This window comes from Leiobunum rupestre, chromosome 3 (assembly GCF_980474605.1).
Source record: "Leiobunum rupestre chromosome 3, qqLeiRupe1.1.hap1, whole genome shotgun sequence".
Classification (NCBI taxonomy): Eukaryota; Metazoa; Arthropoda; class Arachnida; order Opiliones; family Sclerosomatidae; genus Leiobunum; species Leiobunum rupestre.
Window position 1 is genome coordinate 43749909 of NC_143386.1, and position 20332 is coordinate 43770240.

The 20332-nt window shown below is 37.1% G+C and overlaps 4 protein-coding genes across 7 annotated transcripts in view; 3 read left to right on the top strand and 1 right to left on the bottom strand.

Annotated features, from left to right (window-relative positions):
* Nucleotides 1-3782: 3782 nt before the first annotated feature.
* On the bottom strand, nt 3783-5946 carry LOC149951860 (uncharacterized). 4 transcript variants are annotated; one of them, XM_090170137.1, is made up of 8 exons: nt 5876-5946; nt 5445-5779; nt 5256-5369; nt 5016-5184; nt 4859-4931; nt 4319-4398; nt 4175-4259; nt 3783-4116 (listed from the first exon to the last, which is right to left on the bottom strand). In XM_090170137.1, exons 3-6 carry the CDS (start codon nt 5283-5285, stop codon nt 4392-4394), a joined length of 279 nt encoding a protein of 92 aa, XP_090026263.1. In that variant the 5' UTR covers nt 5286-5369; nt 5445-5779; nt 5876-5946; the 3' UTR covers nt 3783-4116; nt 4175-4259; nt 4319-4391. The 4 variants fall into 4 exon arrangements, with proteins under 4 accessions (XP_090026263.1, XP_090026260.1, XP_090026261.1 ...); XM_090170134.1 differs by lacking the exons at nt 3783-4116; nt 4175-4259; nt 4319-4398 and adding exons at nt 4536-4559; nt 4637-4708 and having other exon boundaries at nt 5445-5635; nt 5706-5779; XM_090170135.1 differs by lacking the exons at nt 3783-4116; nt 4175-4259; nt 4319-4398 and adding exons at nt 4536-4559; nt 4637-4708 and having other exon boundaries at nt 5256-5406; nt 5495-5779.
* Nucleotides 5947-8096: 2150 nt separating this feature from the next.
* Nucleotides 8097-9527, top strand: PDCD-5 (programmed cell death 5). The gene is made up of 6 exons (XM_090170138.1): nt 8097-8157; nt 8229-8299; nt 8833-8947; nt 9009-9100; nt 9160-9231; nt 9298-9527. Exons 2-6 carry the CDS (start codon nt 8231-8233, stop codon nt 9340-9342), a joined length of 393 nt encoding a protein of 130 aa, XP_090026264.1. The 5' UTR covers nt 8097-8157; nt 8229-8230; the 3' UTR covers nt 9343-9527.
* A 151-nt stretch (nt 9528-9678) lies between these two features.
* Nucleotides 9679-13535, top strand: LOC149951862 (N-acetylglucosamine-1-phosphodiester alpha-N-acetylglucosaminidase-like). Its single transcript, XM_090168311.1, has 10 exons — nt 9679-9915; nt 9982-10349; nt 10410-10503; nt 10560-10693; nt 10756-10864; nt 10927-11055; nt 11118-11377; nt 11446-11574; nt 11852-12032; nt 12509-13535. Exons 1-10 carry the CDS (start codon nt 9758-9760, stop codon nt 12855-12857), a joined length of 1911 nt encoding a protein of 636 aa, XP_090024437.1. The 5' UTR covers nt 9679-9757; the 3' UTR covers nt 12858-13535.
* A 631-nt stretch (nt 13536-14166) lies between these two features.
* Nucleotides 14167-20332, top strand: part of LOC149951863 (C-Maf-inducing protein-like) — a 58921-nt gene continuing 52755 nt past the window's right edge. Inside the window, exon 1 of the mRNA XM_090168312.1 lies at nt 14167-15611. Coding sequence (XP_090024438.1) covers nt 14940-15611 — 672 coding nt within the window. The 5' untranslated portion in view covers nt 14167-14939. The remainder of the gene's footprint in view (nt 15612-20332) is intronic.

Genomic DNA, 20332 nt, shown 5'->3' on the forward strand with positions numbered 1-20332 from the left:
AGTCTTGGGGCCAATGGCTCTTAATAAAAATCAGTGGGCTCGTAAAATAAATCATTCGAACGGGGGTTGCGGGCCACCGGGGCTCTCAATTTAATTAAAAAATATTTATTAAACATTTTACGGAAATTTCTGGAACATATTGATTTGTACGCCTACCCTATACGAGAGCGGGATCTAGCGTTACAAATGATTATGTGTGATATTATAATATACTTGCTTGTTTTAAAGTTAATAAATCTTATGTAAGTAACTTAACCAATTTTTATTTTCCTATTTTCCCTACCTAATTTTAAATTTTTTCCCCTAATAAAATTGTGCAACAGGACCAGCGAAAAATGTAATAAAATTTGAGACTACACTAAACATTAATAATCTCCCACGAAAACGGAAGATAATTCATAAGTATGTACTCGCCGTCTAACTACAACAAAAAGATAACATTAAAATAAAGCCTAAATAAACAGCATACGTTTTACGTGCTACAAATTTAAGCCCTATGGGTTATTAGCTTTTTATATTTTTGCCTCGAACCCATGGAACCATTACTCGGAATACTTGGGTTCCGGGGTACACAGTTTGGGAAACACTGGGCTAGCGATTGGATAATAAATGATGCATAAAACCATAAAAAAAATTACTGAGAGCTATACACAAGACAGACTGCATTACGGGCTTCTTCGACGTTTTGCGTTAGGGGGAGATTTTCTTCTTGCGATGACGTCACTTCGTTACTAGCTCTCAGTAAAATATTCCCCAAAGTGACCAACTTATGGAACAATATTATAGACTTATGGTAAAACTATTCCAAATTACAAAGCCTTGATAGCCCAAAATTAATTTCCACGATCGGGGCCAGAACGTAGGCGGTACCCATAATTATGGTTTCGACGTTCTTCTACTGAACTCTTCAACCATCTGTGTTAGATTAGTAACTGATACATCAATATATAGGAAATTTTCTCATCAGTCTGTATTGATTAATATAATTATTTCTAGCCATTTTGCATTCGGGACCAATTTATTATTCATTTTTACAAGGGCGTATTCAGGATTTAGTTTTGGGAAGGGCTTCTAATTTTCGCCCTTTGTGAGACCTAAATCCAACTTTCGATTTGCACCCTCCTCTTGATATTGAAAAGTCATGTTACGATAAGCGTTTATATTTGTCTATAGCAATCTACAGTTTTCAACTCATGGTACCCTGACTGAGGTTTTTGACGGCTACGGTCGGCAAAACAATTTTAATTAATTGAATTACTTTAATAATTAGGTATATCTACTATATACAAGATACTACACTTTGATCTTATAGCCAAAAGACCGAGTTTCTTAATTCTTTAGGCATACACACGAAAAAAGCTTAAATTATTGAATTTTGTTCTTTTTACATTTTGGGTACCGCTTAGGGAAGTTAGGGGTCCATTTCAAACCGATAACTAAGATGGCGCCAAAACTTGTTTCAAGGCACACTAAGTTATCCGTGGGCCGCCTACCCTTTCGAAAGCCGGATTGAGAATCCGGGATGACAGCGTTTTCATCCAAGAACCAAGTCAAACGACCCAGCCCCAGTTTATCGAAGACCTTGCCAAGTGTCGGAAGTAAGGAAATTTCTCGGTAGGAAGACGCCTTTTGGGGATCTTTGCCCGGCTTGCAGATCGGGTGCATGATAGCGTATTTCCAAGCTTTTGGATAGGAGCCCCGCATCCCACAAGGAGTTAAATACCTTCAAGAGGCATTCGCGGAAGAGCGAGGTTGTGTTCGTCAACATCAGATTGGAGACGACAAGACGTATCGAGTTCCGCAAAAGAAAAGGGTACGTTATACTGGGCTTCCTGGGGGAGGTCAACGACCGGAGGCTCGGCTAAGAAACGGCGGGTTGGTGGAAGATGACCAGGGGCCTGGGTGGAGGCGGCCAAAATTCTAGCAACATCAACCGCATTGATGTAAGTTTGTCCACCATCAACCAACGTAATGGCTCTAGGCGAGTTGGACCCTTTTGTGAGCCATTTTACTTGGTTCCAGACTTGCGTCAGGGACGAGTGACCATTCAGCCTATGAAAGTACTCTAGCCAGCTTTGTTTATTTATAAAAAATTAGCCAGAGTGAGATGGCGCTGTGAACAGTGCAAAAGCATTAAAAAAGTGTTACAGAAGTACGCCACTACTCCCGGCTTTTATTCCTTCTTTTGAGGAGAAGCAGAAAGTGTACTGTGTAGCTCAGAAAAAAAAACATTTTCACGACACCACACCCAATATAAGTTTCCCATTGAATTTTTCAAGATAGGTGTCACTGTGAAATGCCTCTGTGAAATTTTCAATTTTTAAATTCGTAGTTTTTTTCTATTACGTTCGGATAAATATTTTTCGAAATAAAGGGGTGTGCGGACTCTTATTTATTATTATTTTTAAATGTATTGCTTACTATTATCAGGAATCCATAACGCTACTTGGAATGAGTATCTCCCCATATCCCCTGTGGTATTTTGTGGCGGAACATTGTGGGAGGGGCTAAAACGCTTATACCGCCTTAAATGACGTCAAATTCAGTGACAAACAAAGGCTTATAAGCTCCGCCTACTATGTTCCGCCACAACGGCGGGGAATCGAAGCCGTTATATTCATTCCAAGTAGCGGTATGGATTCCTGCTATTATAAATAAATGGAACGCGCTTTTCATATAGATTTTATAAACTTGACTAAGTGTGCAATTTTTTCAGGTGCGACTTTAAGTGAAACTCCATAGTAATACCAAAAGTGACATAATTGCCAAAAGTGTGACAATCCCTGTACTTTCGTATGCTAAAGGTTTAATGAATGCTCGACTCGAGATCGACCACTTAAAAGACTATTTATTGTCGCCTTTCTGGATCTTTTTTTAGTCTACGGTATTATATTGTAGGTAGATGGCGATAGCATCTCCACAGAATGACGAAAATTAAAAAAATACACTAACTTTGACCAGTGCTACTCCTCCGATCCTCACTACGAGGCGTTATTTGTTGGTTTTAACCATTGAGTTGGGAATATTTATCTAGAGATCCAATCAAACCTGCTCCCCGCGAAACAAGTTTTTGAAAATTACGAATGTGCCGTCTCCTCTAAAATGACGAGAAATGTTATCATATGACCCGTGGCGCCATCCATTATTTTTGAAAAAACAAAATTGACGGAAAACCATAGACATAGGAACTATACTTATACCTAGACGGAGTATTGCAGAATCTCAAGGCACTAGCGTTTTGTGCCCGGTTTTCCGTCCCGCGCGCGTCTCATGTGTGATATGGACAAAATTCCGTGGCGCCACCAAATCGTTTGGTGGAGAACGGAGAAACTATAAAAAGCGGAAAATTCGAACGCTAGACGCAAAAACGTATTTTCTTAGAGACTTGTAAAAATTGTTTAATTTACGAAAATAAAGTTAGTTTTTGGTAAAATACAACGCGAAATAAAATATTTTACGTAAATTTAAACTTCAAACAATTGAAAATGGTACAAACTTGCGTGGTTCCCAATTGTAAAAGTCGGTTACCAAAGGAAAAAATACCATTTCACAAGTATTTCTTGTTTTTATCATAACAATTTCATATCTTTGTTTAAAACCTTGTATTGTCCATTTTTTATAATAAAGATTACCTCAATCTAACTTAAACTTGTGCTCAAAATGGCTTAAGGCAATAAATCGATTGAACTTAATACCCGGAAAGTATCACTTTGTTTGTGGAAAACACTTTAAAGAATCGGATTATCGTGTTGGCAAAAACGCGAAAGATCTCACGTGGAAAATTCTTAAGGAAGACTCAATTCCTTCGGTTTTTGCGAGGGAAAAAATGATCTAACATTTAATGAAACTGGGACAAAAGTATATAATTCAGTGTTTAATAATGTTAGTGAAATAGGTATATATACATAATAAACGACTTTGTAGCGGAGCTATAGCAAGCATGAAGCAATGGAAACTTCAGATACCCTGCAGTTTGATTCCAGTAACCAGCTATCGGAAATATTAGATGTTGCAGCGTCTCCAAGTGTGTCAGAGCAGCCAGATCTAGATTTCTATGCTCTTGAATTAGACATACTATCCAACGATGATAAACACTCGGAAGTAAGTATAGTTGCCCTAATAATAAATATAAAATTATTTCTGAAAAGAGTAAGCTTGGAAGATCTACACATACCGTGGTTAATATTTTTTAAACTTTGTAGTCTATAGTGATTGGCGATGAACCTATCCAAGTTAATGGAACTGAAGATGAAAATGCACTGGAAAATGCAAAGATCAATCACGATCATGTGGGTAGTTAGAAATTTTAAATACTTACCTAGTGAAGTTTATTTAGAATTTGTTTTGTCAATTTTGTAGACATATTTCAAGGAATCCAGTAGTGTTAATCCTCAATTGCTAAAGAAAGAAATTAAAACTGTTGAGGTAAAATAGAAGTATAGCACAATATTAAAATTAGAATTAAATTAAATTTTTCCCAATAGAAATCATGCCAAACATCTACCCATTATGTTATGTTCCAAAAGGCTTTAACCCAAAGGAGAAATAGAGTTCAAGCTCTAAAAAAAAAAACTTAAAGTTACCAAGCAAGCCATGAAACGCAAAACTTTAAAACTTTCTTCCCTCAAGCACGTACTTCATCAAATGAAGAAACAAAATCTTATCTTAGAAGAAAATGCACTGGATATTGAGGAAAGATTCGGACCAACTTCAATTGAATTGTTTAAATTTTTGCGTCAAACAGGACCAAAAAAACAGAAAAAACAAAAATACCCTCAGCTAATTCGAAGCTTTGCTATGACGGTGCATTTCTATTCTCCAAAAGCCTACTATTTCTTGAGAAAACATCTTTGTTTACCTCATCCCAACACACTTCGTGAATGGACGAACAAAGTCAATGGTCAACCAGGCTTCACGGCTGAAAGTTTCACCTACATTAAAAATGAGGTTGATAAATTTGATTACCCGCTGCTAGTAGCACTGTCTTTGGATGAAATGTCCATTAAAAAACACACTGAATGGACTGGGAAGGAATTTTCTGGTTATGTGAATTTGGGGTTGGATCACGATACCCAAGATACTGATGAAATTGCGACATCTGCCCTCGTATTTATGGTTGTAGCCATAAATGGCCTTTGGAAAGTCCCTGTCGGATATTTCTTCGTCCATGGCACTCCTAGCCATCTGTTAAAAAATTTGGTAAAAGAGTGTCTCTTTCAAATCTATAAAACAGGGGCCAAATGTATTGCTCTTACATGCGATGGACTTCGAAGTAACATTTCCATGGCTCAATCTCTTGGTGTTGTCATAACGGAAGATTTTATTCAATGCAGTTTTCCCAACCCCGGTAAAAACAAACTGAATTTGTTCTGTGATTGCCATAGATAAATGAAAGTATTAAAGTACCTTTGGACAAAAAAATAAATCAAAATAAACAATTCTACCTAATCAGCTTTCCATAAAGTGTTTCATGAACAGCAAGTAAATCTTTTACCATGGAACACCCTACCATAATCATAAAACTTTCATATGTTTATGGTGAACATAATCTGTTCAAGACTACAATGTTATATCTTTTTTAGCGGATCCAGGTGAAGTTGTCCATTTTGTCCTTGATGCTTGCCACATGTTAAAGCTATTGAGAAATCTATGGGAATTTTACGGTGTTTTGATCAATGTGTGTAGAATCCCTTCCACAATTATACCTCCCTTTTTTTGCTTTTACATCTTTGATTGCAATGTCAATGGCCAAATACTCAGACACTGTTTATTTTTATTCCTATTATTTATGTAGTTTATTTTATTTATTTATATTAATATTGAAACTAATATATTAATTTACATTAACAGATAAATATCATTAATATTTACTCACATTTCATTATATAATTTGGAAATTTATTGGTACATTCCTCCATGCTTCCTTTGTTTACATTTGACAGCTGACTTACTTTTTTTAGTATAGTCAAGGCTATAGCCTAGGTATAGTTAGCCGCGCGTAGACGCCGTAGGCGGCGCCACGTAATTTTGTACATATCACGCATAACAAAGCGCCATTGCTCAAAACCGGCCTCAATTTCGTAGATCCAGCAGTTTGTCTAGGTATAAGTATAGTTCCTATGTCTATGCAGAAAACGCGTCTTATTTGAACGATCCATTGAGAGATAGACGGCGCCACGGGTAGAATGATAAAGTTTTATCGTCATTTGGGAGCTGACGGCAGTATTCTTATTTTTTAAAAACTTGTTTCGCGAAATACTGAAATCCGACGTTTTGATTGGACCTCTAGATTAATATTCCCAACTCAATGGTTTTAACTTCCTTAACTCCCAAAGCCATACTTTCCCTTCTCCCCTCCCAACTTGTATTTCGCTCGTAACATTCATTAAGAAATAGGTCCGATTGACAAACGTTTGGTAATAATGTCACTTTTGGTAATACCATAGCTAGTGAAACAGATTCGACTAGGAAACGCGAGCGACTCGACTAGGGAGTGAGCGAGGAATACGACTAGGGAGAGAGCGAGGAAAACGACTAGGGAGTGAGCGTGGAAAACGACTAGGGAGTGAGCGTGGAAAACGACTAGGGAGTGAGCGAGGAAAACGACTAATAAGAGAGCGAGGAAAACGACTAGGGAGAGTGAGAGACATAGATATAAGAAATGTATAATAAGGTCTAGATAAATTTCGGGGCGTCTAAGCCTAACATAAAATACGGAATTGACACCTAGCAGACACCGAGGAAGGCACGTGACCAAGAGCGCGAGCTCTCTTAGCATTTTAGTACTAAGCGCTTGACCTTACCGCAGGCCGTAGTCTTTAGACACCATCTGTTGGTGACTTTAAGTATAATTTTTAAGCAGGAGACAATGGCTCTCGCGAAGATAGCACGAGCTTTCTTACCGATAGATAGCGCCTTATAAGGATAGCCTGCAGATATTGCGCGTTTCTGCTAGCTGTCACCTCCGTAGTCACTCCCTTTGAAATATTTTATCTAGACCTTTATATACGTTTCCTATATCTATGGAGAGAGACTTGACTAAAGAGTGAGATTTGAGTATGGCTACCACACGGTGATAATTTTGTCCGGTATGTAAAAAAAAAAAGAGTTGTCTAAGCAGCATAGAGATGGCACGAGGGAATAATACCGATCCCGAAGCAAGGATCCTCGAAAGCTCTAGATAGAATTCTTGCCCGTTTTACGCACCCTAGAGGTGAACTGACCTAGTGACATTTCTACCCAAAGAGATAGAAAAGAAATAGAGGCACTATTGTATCTGGCGAAGTTGACCGCGAGTGCCGACCCCCTTTTCACCCATGTAGGAAGCCATGAGATGGGCAGATTACGTGGCGCCATCGACGCGCTGTGAAATGAAATACATTATGCCTTTTGGAAAATCAACTGTCATTTGATGTAAACAAAAGAAGGATAGATGGCGTTGCAAATTCTGTCCATCTCCGCTTTCATATATGCGTGGGGGGGGGGGGGTGAATTTTACCGGTCAAAAACAGGGGTGCCTTAACGCGGTAATCTTCCCTCTATTTCTTTTCTATCTCTATGTTTCTACCAGACTACCACGGTGGTAGTCTGGTAGAAACATAGAGACGTACGATAATTATCGCACAGTGCGATAATTTAATCAAAATTTTTAGGGCGTACTATAATTTTCATGGCGTACGATATCGTACCTTTATTTCGATAATTCTGCCTCAACGTACTATAATGTACGATAATCTTTAGATTTTTTTAAAAACCTACGAACGATTTATATTTTATTATTAATTTATATAACTTTTCTACTTAAAAATGAATTATATACATTTTCTGTACGCGTAGTCCAGAGTGTGAGTTTATTGCTCCTAGCTATTACCGCATTTTTTAAAACATTTTTAAACATATTAAGTTCAGTTAATAATGATAATAGACATTTTGTTTATTTCCTTGAAATAAAACTACTGTAGTGCTTTAAAAAATCATCTAAATTCAACGCATTTATGTATGAATTAAAATTTATCGCCAAAAAGAAATGTACGATAATTTTCCAGGAAAATCGATAATTTTTTGGCCTAGATACGATAATTTCAGATTTTTGATCTGGCAACGCTGCTACCACCTACAGTGAGTTTTTAGTAAAGTCTTTGTACGTGCCGAGGTGTGGTAAGTGTTATTTTGATTTTTTTCTTAAATAACCTTCCAATTTCGTGGTTTAACTGTCTGTTTTAATTCAGGAATGGCTGATGACGAAGAATTTGAAGCCTTGAGGGCTCAAAGACTGGCTAAATTGCAGAAACAACATGGGGTAAAATTTAAGTCTTAAGCCTCGGACTGTTAATTCATTGAGGGGGGAGAAAGTTTTCATTCTTTGCCTTTGCTGTCTGTTAGCTCGCCACGTGATTTTTATCACGTGTAAACTGTCAAACATAAGCCTTGGTGCAAATGTTGACAAGCGTTAGCTATATAAAATTAATTTTACACTTACAGTACATAGAAACAACACTTATTGTTTATCTCCCAAAATTCACAGCGTTTGGTATGACATGTTCATGGGGTTCTTGTATAATAGGGAGCTAACAGTTCTATGTCTCATGATGTCACCCATGCTTTTTCCTATTGAAAAAAAATTCTACCAACATGGCGGCCACAGCCAAAGCTACGGAGTGTTAGTTCCCTATAGGTTAAAATATTATTATTTTTTATGATTAACTCTTTCCATCTGAAAATATCTATTTTTTTGTTATATTTAAGATATAAATATTGCTTTTCTAAAATATGAAAAAAAGTTATTGTTATTAGCAATATCATGAACATATAATAACAAATGATTTCTTAAAGGGAGGAATGGGTGGAGGAGGTAATCAAAAAGATGACGAAGAACGTAAACTTAAAGAAGCTGAGTTTAAAAATCATGTTTTAACTCAATTACTATCGCAAGAGGCCAGAGCAAGATGTAATTCGACCCTTTATGCGTTTTAATAATTTAATTCTAAGGTATAATTGCTTCTTAATAGTAAACACAATATCAATTGCGAAACCAGGAAAAGCGGAAATGGTTGAAAATATCTTAATAAACATGGCCAGATCAGGACAGATAGCAGGGAAGGTGTGTTTCTAATTAAAGTGAATTTACAAGCTTCTAAACTAAACTACTCTAATTTTAAGCTTCAAGAATCAGACTTAGTAAACATATTAGAACGTGTTAGTGAACAAACTTCTAAAAAAACAACTGTTAAAGTAAGTATTACCCCACAATTTTTCTAAAATTTTGCAATAAATACTAATTTGTGGATTTTTCTCTAGTTTGATAGGAGAAGAACTGCGATAGATTCAGATGATGAATTTTAATAACTTTTCCTTTTTATTAAATAAAAATGCTTAATCACTAAAATATTATATATTTGAGCCACATTGAGCTCGTCAAAAAGACCGTTTATTTTGCTGTGTTTGCTGGAACATGTTTGTGCAGTTTATAAAAACATTCGTTCATTGTCATACATATTGCATATGAAATAATTAAAAATAACCTGTTTTCTTTTGTTTTACAAGTGGGTTTACGTAATTTATTGAATATAAAGTTCATACATGAATACCATATCCTGTATAAATGACCCTGGAGGGGGGGATCCCAGGGCATATGATGATACCTGTACCCATTTGTTTTTGTCCCATTGAAGTCATGGAGGAGTATGTTTGGAGCCCATTTTATTTCACTCTAGCATAGGGATTTTGTATGCTTCATTTAAGATATTTTTCATGAACTATGAAGTTTTCTATTGTCTTCCAATACAAATTTACAGGGATCAATATTATATTTCATCTGGGTAGCTTATTTTTGTTAAGTACATTTGTTTGGAGTGAAAGTTTCATTGCGCCGCCAAGGCTAAATTGGCTTTCAAAAAGCCTTAGCCATTTAGCTGTGTAAGTGTTGTTTTTATTTATGGCAAATATTTCTATTGTGTTTAATGTAAATAACGTTTATTTTAGCGATGTTCTGACTCCCTACATTTATACCGTTCATGGTTCTCGCTTAAACCATCGTGATATTAGAGAATGTGCCGCATTTGAGACTGGTACTCGCCCACACGAGACATTATCCCCCAGCAATCTATCTATAGAAGAATTAAACAACTTTGAAACGCGCACTTTTCGGTATTCCTTTAATTCCTACACAGTTTACGGCCATTATACCATAGTTAGTGATCCAAGTAGAAGAATTTCGGTTTTAGAGCCTAGAAATATCAATGGTTGTGCGTCTAAAGTTCGTGAAACTGTATTGGAAACATCGAAGCAAAAACAATGCATCCTCGCGATGAATGCTGGTTATTTCAATGTTAAAACTGGTGCTTGTTTAGGTATGTTCTATTTTGGCCTATATACTCTCTACGTTCACTCAAGTTGGATCATTTTTACAGGCAACGTTGTAACAGATGGTAAATTAGTACAAAGTTCGGGAGGAATACAAAACGCTCATTTCGGTATTAAAAAGGATGGCTCTTTGTTAATTGGGTGAGTAAAATATTAATTGGAGATCAACCATTTTATTAATTGCTGTTAACTTTTAGCTACGTATCAGAGGAAGATGTAGTCAGTGGTAACTTTTTACAGTTAGTGGGCGGTGTTGTTTGGCTCGTTCGAAATGGGAGTAACTTTGTCAACTCTAGTATGCAACTAGAATGTAGTGAAACGGAAGACACCGGTAAACTGATAAAATTCGTCGATGCAATAGCACTTAAAAATTAATGTGACATTTTCAAATAGGGTCTATGACAACTTTTGTAAATGTTAGATCAGCTCGTACGTCAATTGGCTATGATTCATATGGAAATGTGATATTAGCTCAAGTCGAAGGAAAAACTAACTTAGCAGGGTACGTTTTAAAATTTCTACATACTAAAAAAAAGTTATAAAATTTCTTATTTAATTTCTTAGAGCGTCATTGTGGGATATGGCTGAGTTAATGATCAAACTCGGTGCAATAAATGCAATTAATTTAGACGGTGGTGGTTCGGCTACATTTCTAGTAAATGACACGCTAGTCAATTATCCTTCTGACGATTGGTAAATAGTTATTGGAAATGGTAGAGAAGATTTTATCTCTAATATTTTTATGCCCAAATAAGCCAAGATAATCTGACCTGCTCCAGAGATGTCTCTACTGTTTTATGCGTTCATTACCCAGAATGTGATCCTCCCGATTGTAACAGTCACGGTACATGCGAGAAGGGAATTTGCCATTGTAATCCAGCAACACATTGGACTGGTCCAAAATGTGATGTGTTGGATTGCAAAAATAACTCTTATTGTCACCCCGGTAGAGGGGTTTGTGGACCTAATGGCTGCATCTGCAACCCTGGCTGGATTGGCAAGCATTGCAATCAAAGTAATTGCCATTTTATTCAGTTCCTTTAAAAAAAAGTGTCTAATTATATAGTATTATTATTATTTAAGGTTGTTCTAGTCAAAAATTTGGAAAAAATTGCAAACAAAATTGTTTTTGTTTGAATGGGGCCACTTGCGACCCTGTAAATGGTCGTTGTCATTGTTCCCGCGGCTATTATGGTCATCATTGTGAAAAGGGTACAATAAATTTTATTGTCATTTTATAGTTATGGTAATAGTTCATTTTATAAAGTAACGTGGCCTTTTTTTTTTAATGTGGCTCTTACGTCACAGTCTCTTACTTTTACAAGTCGCAATAGTCGCGAGGAATATAGATTTTTCTAGCGTGTGCGAAGAATATACTACTAAAGCTATGTCTTGTGACGTAAGAGCGACATATTATTTTTCTTAGTTTTTATTCATTTTATTTTGTAAAAACCACTGTTACTAAAAGAAAACTTTTATCTTATTTTAGAATGTCCCCCTGGATATTATGGTTTTAATTGCGAGGATAAATGTTTTTGTGATCAATCTTGCTTCTGCAATCATGTCACCGGCGCTTGCACCAAGCCAGATAACTCTTCAAAGTCAATAATTCATTGCTTAATGCGCAATTCCTCGGATATGTGGAAGTTTGAGAATGGAGATTCTAACAGGTTGGTTTTTGTAACTGGATGTTTAGGAAATTATTAAATACTCAGACATTTTATGAGAAAAGTTTGAGAAAATTAAAAAATTGGTCCTGCAACGGGGGCTATGTTCAGTAACTTTTAAAAAGCTCAGTGCTGAGCTTAACGGATTTTTTGACTTTCGGTTTTGAGACTTTTGACATCACGTTGCCCATTTGTTGAGCAACGAAATCATCGGCTGTAAGAGCAAGGTTTTCCGTTGTTCAACGGTCACGTGACGTCGCAGCACGGAGGAAGACTAGCTGCAGACGCCTCTACAGACTATATTTTACGAAATTTACAACAAGAGTAAAAAGCTTTCAACAAGATCCAATGGTCTCAATGAAAATAATTTTTCAGATTCTTCATTGAGAGTTACTGAATGCAGCCAGGGGCTTATGACTTTGGTTACTAGTATCTTAGCTTTTAACACTATTTTAAGTATGAAAACTTTATTGTTTCAGCAACATCTGGAAATATGCCACTTTTGCTTTGGCTTTGAGTACAGCGTTGAGTTTAGGGGCCAACATGGTATTACTGTGTTGTTCTTGCTCGTGCAGCTGCAAACATCGTCAACCCCCAGCGTTGAGCTTAGCAAGCGGTTCCAGTCTCTCGTCCGCCTTGCAGTCCAACCCGTGGGGACTCAAAGCGTCTGGTTTAGCTGTTTTGAAAACAAAGAAACCTTACAGACCCGTTAGATTAGCCGATATATTGGCTTCTTCATCGACATCCTCCTCTTCGGAGGAAGATGAAGAACAGAGAGATTGGGGTCGAGTTAACTCTGAGCGTATAACGAAAATGAGAGCCAGTTAATTGACATAAAGAGCATTTAAAGTGACACTGGTTCCGCACATTCTCTAAAACTTATTAAAAAAAACTGGTTTTTTTAAAAGTAGGGCGAATATATTGCCCAAAAATATATACAAAACACACACACTCGTATATTCCTCTAAGCTCAAACTAAAATATTTCACTGAAAACCGGCATAAGACTAGGGGAATTTTTGCCATTTTCGAGCTGAAACAAAAATGGGTAAGCCGCTTCGACATTTTTTGGGAGTAAGGGAAAAATTAATTCTTGACTCGATGATAACACTTATGTAATGAGAAAGAAATGTTGTAGATGTGATTTCCGCTTAAAGAGAAATCTGGCAAATGAATTGGGAGAATTATAATAAGTATTAATGCCATTATTCATTTTCATTTTATCGCAAGTTTATAGTTTTTAAACTTATAATAAACCACCCCATCCCCCATTTTTTGCTAAATATTTCTAGGTTTACAAATAATCTACATTCCAACGTTACTGTTGTTAATGTGATTCATCATGTTTCATTTAAAAGATTTCTTAATTAACCGTTGCAAAGAAAAACTATAGTGTTGTGGATCAAATTAACTTAAGACACGAATTATTTATTTTTATAGGTTATTTTTAGTTCCTAATTATAAGAGCTATGTTAAGTTTTTATTGAATTTATTAAGAAATATTAGAATTTATTATATATAGGTATAAATTTAAACCAGTTTTTAGGTCTAAATAAAAATACAATTGTTATTAATAGTCAATATTTCGCTATTGTGATAGTAAACATTGTCAAATAACATTTTGTATTGTTATTGATATTGTTGTAGAACCAAAATATATTTAGGTTTCCAAAAGTTACGAAATTGGTTTTATTTATTCATTGCCTTCTAAATTTAGAAATGAAATAAATTTTATTTCAGGAACCACTGTCAGAAAAGAAATATCGAATTTACAAATTAACCATTAAACGAACAGGCATATTTTAATTTTTGGTCAACAATAATTTTATCACAATTTTTTTAAGTATAAAATTATTTTTAGGTTCTAATTTCTAAATTTTATATGATTTCGGAAATGGACATCCACAAAGAGAAATATCATAGGTTTACACAGATATAATTTCTGGTCCTGGACTACCTTGTTGTTTTTCATCTCGGAAATAGAGCACACTGGCGCCATCTACAATATTTCTCAATCGTCCCCGACGTTCCGGAAGTGACGAGCCCGGTCGGAAGTCTTGGGAGACTTTTCTATCCCTCCATAGTCACCCCCTTTTTGCGTCCCCAGCTGCTGCGCTCTTCTGCAAAGGAGAGTAGGAATCGCGTTCGGAGAGTTCGTAACGGTGTTTCATAGCGCCTATCAAAAATTAAGGATTAATGATTTAATCCTCCTTTTTTTTAGCGATACCGGGCCGCGTTTTCTACGCAAATCAATCGAAAAGGAGGGTACGGTAAATAATTGGATAAACGCGAAGTCCATAAGTATTAATTTTTGACAGTCGCTCCGCTTTTCTCGACTCTGTATTATATACTTTTCAGGCGAAACAAGGAGATTTTGTTTACACTACTTCGGGTCGAGTTTAATAAGGCTTAGGCTTAGTCGTTTTCTCCAATAACAAACGGAGCGGCTTCGGGCTTTTATCGAACCGTTCGTTACTATTAAGTTTGGTGCGCGTTGCGGCGTTTCACGGTGAGAGGAAAGAACGATAAAATTTTTTAGTAAACAAAGCTCGCGTAGGGAAATAAGTCTTGTTTTTTTCCCCTGCCCTCCGTGTTAGTGTCGCCATCCTCGCCCCCCCTCAAATAATAATAAAATAAAAGTAGGGGTTTTAATTGCCCCTACCCGTGATGGTTATCGAGTACCCGTATCAAGTTTGTGATAAGGAACGACAGAAGGTTGCGATTTCATCTCGTTTTCTTCGCGAGAAGAAATAAGGAGAGCTTCCGCCGTCATCGCAGAAGCACGCGCAGGAAAATTTCGAATTCTTCCCGGAATAAAAGGATAACCATTGACGCCAAAGGAAAACTCCGTAAATGGATCGTAAGAAATCGACCAGAGAGAATAGGAAACGTAGAAAATAACCCTCGTAGAATGATGAGCGTGGCCGTCATCGGAAGACAAGAAGCCTCTGACCCCACCGCTTTGAACCGAATCACCGTCTTCTCCTTCGATACGGCGGCGAGATCGCCGGACTGGGATGGTGAGAGCTCTTCTTCGGCTTCCTCGAGCCCAGCTTCGCCGCCAGAAACGATAGGTTCCGTACCGAATAACGCGGCGACGGGCGCCGGGCCCTCTTCGGCGGGGGCCACGGTCAGCGCGGCCACCGCCGGACCGTCGAGCCTGGACAGTAATTCCATCACCAACGCTCCGTCGTCGCGTCTTCTAACGTTGAGGAACAACATTCGCTCTTTGCGGCCATTCTGCAGCTCGGAACCGCCGACCAGGCAAAACTCGGTCGAGGAGTCGTCGGGGTCTTCGACGGGGTCCGACGGCTGGACTGCGTGTTCCATCGGGGCGTGGAACTGTTTCGAACCGGGCGCTTTGACCGGCGGGCTCTACTCCGCTTGCAGCTCGCCCTCGAGGTCGGTTCCGAGCAGCCCCTGTTGCGGTCCTAAGTTTAAACTCATCCAGGAAGGGGATATTCAACTGTGTCGCCTTAATCACACCAGAACTGTCATTTCGAAAATCCTCAGCTCCAAATTCTTGAGACGCTGGGAGACGCATCATCTGTACCTTGAACAGAATGAGATCCGTTCCAAATCGGTAGGTTTTCACTATTTCTACGCGTTTTTACACCCCAAATTGCTAGCCATTTAAACCAATATCCGGGCGTTTAAACAGCCCAAATATTTAGGCGTCCCAAATCTTTAGGTGTTTAAACCCCCGTAAATCTTTAGCTGTTTAGGCGTCCCAAATCTTTAGGTGTTTAAACCCCCGTAAATCTTTAGCTGTTTAGACACCCCAATCTTTAAGCGTTTAGACCCCAAATATCCGAACGTTTAGATACCCAAATTTTTAGCCGTTTAGACCCCCCCTCCAAATATCCGGGCGTTTAGACCCCCCTCCAAATATCCGGGCGTTTAGACCCCCCCTCCAAATATCCGGGCGTTTAGACCCCCCCTCCAAATATCCGGGCGTTTAGACCCCCCCCTCCAAATATCCGGGCGTTTAGACCCCCCCTCCAAATATCCGGGCGTTTAGACCCCCCCTCCAAATATCCGGGCGTTTAGACCCCCCCCAAATATCCGGGCGTTTAGACCCCCCCCCAAATATCCGGGCGTTTAGACCCCCCCCCCAAATATCCGGGCGTTTAGACCCCCCTCCCAAATATCCGGGCGTTTAGACCCCCCCCCCCCAAATATCCGGGCGTTTAAACCCCCCCAAGCATACTTTTAGCATATAATTGTTGCGTTCCAACCCCCTTATGCTGTATTTTTCCATATGATAATTAAATTCAATTACAACTTCCTCTCGCGTGAGTCTGGAATATGAGACCAATTAACAGCATTCGCTCCCTAAAACGTGGCATCCCTGTATTACATAATAGGCCTACAAATATGTACCTTTTTTGATCCTAGGCTTAGTTGGTAGAGGGTCATAATATTGACAGGATGTTGTGTCCCAACGGCCTCCGAATATCGATTTCTTTCAGTAATTTCCTTCAGGGAGAAAACTGCGTTTTTTTTGCAATTTTCTATTTAATTAGAAGAAAAACCATTCGATTAGTTTCCTTTTTCCATTAAAAACAGTTTAAAAAAATACCCATTGTTTTGGTTACCTTGGGATATATGCATATATTTTATGAAGATCATATTGAATAAGCGCGTAAGTTCATAATTTATTCGCGTAAGTGTGTCATTTTCCTATTAAATTTTACTGAAAACTAGTTATAACATTTTTTGTGAACCTCAGACCACTTCAAATATGTGTTCTTTACCTCGTTGTCAAAGCAAAGACTATATAGAAACTACGTACCCTAGATTCCAATTCTGGATTGACTGTTTTGTAACGAAGCGTTTACCCATTTCCGGCACATGACCTCCGAAAAATCCTTCTCTATAGGTCGCTGTCATTCGTATCACGGCCAACTTTTATGACGCGTTGTTGCACGAACAGCGCCTCATCAAAGTTGCGTGCCATGGTAACTATGGAGATATTTTTTTTCTGAATTCCGACAGGAAGTGGGTAAAAGCAGGGTTCATGTAGACTTGGGGGTGTCTAGTCTGTCATACAGTGTTCTGACAAAGATTTCTTAGCGCAAGATTCGAAACAAACGCGTTCCTTTTACTAGGAACTCTTTTGCCGCATAAAATTCATCTAAAAATCAAAACAAAAAAGGACGTGTTTCTGTTAGGCCTTGGCTCTAGAGCGCAATTTTAAACGAGTAGGTACTAAAATAACTGTTAGACATTAAAAATCCATGACCAATAATGACGAAATATTACTTAACATTCATAATTTTTTCCTTATTTCAACTGTTTTACACATTAATTATAATTTCAATCTGTTTCGGGATCGTATAGTGTCAAAAACTCAAATCAATGTCAGCAGCACTACACCCCGCCATTTTGATTCCTGTCGGCAAGGTACCTCGAAAACCCAAGATTCTATTTCTGGTCAGAAGAAGTGTATAGTTTCTCAGAATGAAAAATTTCTGAGCTTCTGAGTTAGAATTCTGACAAACTAGACGGCACTCCTGGAAATATCAGGGGATTCGATTGTCGAAGCTTTTCCGTAATGAGTACAAATTTACATCAATAAGTTTTCTTGTACAAAATGTGTCTACCTTTTTGTACAAATAATAATAATATTTAAATTTATTACACCTTTTAGATGATAATATGGAACCCATTAGCTAAAATGACAATCATGAAATGATTTACTCTGGAAATCTTAGTTTTAATTTATCTTGCACCTGGAAAAATCATGGAATTATCAGTAGGAAAACCTGGAAATATCAGGAAAATCGGGTTAACATTAGTGAAAAGAGTTATAAAAACATTTACGAATTATTGCGTAAGTTAAAATTTAACTATTAGCGTAAGGATAGAACGAATCAATATCAATTTTAATTTTAACATTAGTGGTATGAACCCTGGAAACGTTGTTGACTGCGATCGAGGCAGTTATTTCGAATCTAGTAGGGTACGAGGTTCAGGGGCGGATTTAGGCATGGTCTTTATGGGCTGCAGCCCAGGGCCCCGTTCAATCCAAGGGCCCCCTTCACGGTAAAAAAAAACCATACAATTTAAATAAAAAAAATAAAAAAAGGTAAATTTTTTTTTGACAAAATGGCGAATGAGTTTCTACAACTAACCAAAAATTGGGTAAGCCCCAAACAGTGTAAGTCCAGGGCCCCCAAAGTTAACGGTCCGCCCCTGACGAGGTTTATATTATCTTCGGTCATAGTAATCGCGTAATAATTCGCCAATTCCAATTATGCAAATACCACAATCAGAGCCAACTTCAATAGTTTTGACACGCGCTTTTATTTTATCGAAATTTCCCAAAATGGTACTTTAGCGCGAGAACAAAAGATAACATTGGTCTATATGGCTATAATCCTTCACACCTGGCACGCGCTATTAAAACAAAAAGTAAACCTCCAAATGATAGAGAATAAAAAAACATTTAACACAAACAAACAAAAACAGTGTAAGGGTTAATGGAGGATCTAGCGCTTTTACGTCTAGGTACAGCCGATATATCGGCTATTCGCGGCTGATATATTGGCGGTAATATCGGAATCGGCTGATATTAACAAAGTTATCTATCATAACAGTAGTGTATATAATAAAACTATTGTAAAAAACGGTTCAGTGCACGGTCATACCATTTTATTTTTAATTTTTCATGAAAATAAGTTTGCAAGAGCATATCCGAATATGTTTCTTTTCATTTTAAGTGATACATATTTTCTATCCCAAATCCAATATCGTGGTTTCGTAATTGTTTATACTCATAAAAAAAGGTATGCTCTAGCTTCTGAAGTCTGGCGTACGTAGCGCGGTTAATCAAATCAAATATTATCGTTAGTTCATCGAGAATTTTCTTATTTTTAAAAGTTTTTCTGAAAGTATTTTTCTAATACCGGTATCGGCCAATATCGGCTTCGTTTAAGTCGATATTGTCCGATACCGATATTAGAAAAATAGGCCGATATATCCGTGCATCCCTACGTTGGTCCATTCTCCCTAAATATAAATATTACTCTTTTTGGTTAATATTCCAAAATTACAATTTATATATTTTATTATTTCGACTAACTGACACTTATACATAAATTATATACTTATGCTATTATTGAACCCACTCTGTCGCGAACCGCGTGACTAACGAATAGAGCGATTAAGCTAGCACCCGGAAACGTGTAAGGTTACTTGTAGAAGTTGCAGGCTGTACAGACAGTCCTACAAGTTGCCTCTACACGATTTCGGGCGTTGTCTTAACCTCTCCATTCCCTCAATTTAATATTTGATATTTATGTCGAACTTGTAAGGTGATTCCTATTATTTTTCGTACTTTGCCGGATGTCCATTATTTTTAATGACCCTGGGCGGAGATCATGTTGAGGCCATCCACGCGCGGACTACCGTATACTTAATAGGCAGAAATATATTTGGCCTTGAAACTAACGCGCATATCCATTCATATTTCATAGCGCGCCTTGTTCGCTCCTATTCCAGTTTGCCACAAATATTTTATGTGGGCCAAACGGAATTGCAAAAACAAACGAAAAATGTATACAACTTTTTTGTGTATTTATTTTAAAGAAATTCGCTTGAAGGTTATTTGTAAAAAAAACTCCTAAATAAATACTTAAAATTTATTTTTAATCACGGGGAATCTCAAGGAGAATTTCTTCAATATAACAATATTTGATATTGAAAATTTATTCTTAATCGATCAAAATATCTGATTGAATTTAACGTCAGTATATGATCTTCAATTACTGAAATACTTGTCTTAAATACGGAAAAATTCACTTTTAATCAATCAAAATATCTGATCGAATTTAACGTCAGTATATGATCTTCAATTACTGAAATACTTGTCTTAAATAAGTTCGGAAAAATTCTTTTAAACGATCAAAATATCTGATCGAATTTAACGTCAATATATGATCTTCAATTACTGAAATACTTGTCTTAAATACGGAAAAATTCTATGTTAATCAATCAAAATATCTGGTCGAATGAACGTCAATATATGATAATAAATTACTGAAATACTTGTCTTAAATAAGTACTTTAGGAAAAATTCACTTTTAATCGATCAAAATATCTGATCGAATTTAACGTCAATATATGATCTATTGATCTTCAATTACTGAAATGCTTGTGTTAAATACGGAAAAATTAACTTTATACAATGAAAATATCTGATTACATTTTAACGTCAATATAGCAATATTTAATGTTCTATTACTAAAATATGTTAAATATTTATTTTTAATCGCAGAATATATCGTAAAATTTTAAAGT

What these genes read in the sequence shown, in the direction of transcription:
- LOC149951860 (XM_090170134.1), bottom strand. Translation starts at nt 5,285, where the DNA reads ATGGAAATGTTACTTCGAAGTCCATCGCAT. An exon ending in ATTCCTTCCCAGTCCATTCA is followed by an intron (nt 4,932 to 5,015) that starts GTGTGTTTTTTA and finishes TTTTTAATGTAG; the next exon opens with GTGAAACTTTCAGCCGTGAA. An exon ending in ACGAAGTGTGTTGGGATGAG is followed by an intron (nt 4,709 to 4,858) that starts GTAAACAAAGAT and finishes ATTCAATTGAAG; the next exon opens with TTGGTCCGAATCTTTCCTCA.
- PDCD-5 (XM_090170138.1), top strand. Translation starts at nt 8,231, where the DNA reads ATGGCTGATGACGAAGAATTTGAAGCCTTGAGGGCTCAAAGACTGGCT. An exon ending in GCAAGAGGCCAGAGCAAGAT is followed by an intron (nt 8,948 to 9,008) that starts GTAATTCGACCC and finishes GCTTCTTAATAG; the next exon opens with TAAACACAATATCAATTGCG. An exon ending in CAGGACAGATAGCAGGGAAG is followed by an intron (nt 9,101 to 9,159) that starts GTGTGTTTCTAA and finishes TCTAATTTTAAG; the next exon opens with CTTCAAGAATCAGACTTAGT.
- LOC149951862 (XM_090168311.1), top strand. Translation starts at nt 9,758, where the DNA reads ATGAAGTTTTCTATTGTCTTCCAATACAAATTTACAGGGATCAATATT. An exon ending in TAAAACTGGTGCTTGTTTAG is followed by an intron (nt 10,350 to 10,409) that starts GTATGTTCTATT and finishes TCATTTTTACAG; the next exon opens with GCAACGTTGTAACAGATGGT. An exon ending in GATGGCTCTTTGTTAATTGG is followed by an intron (nt 10,504 to 10,559) that starts GTGAGTAAAATA and finishes GTTAACTTTTAG; the next exon opens with CTACGTATCAGAGGAAGATG.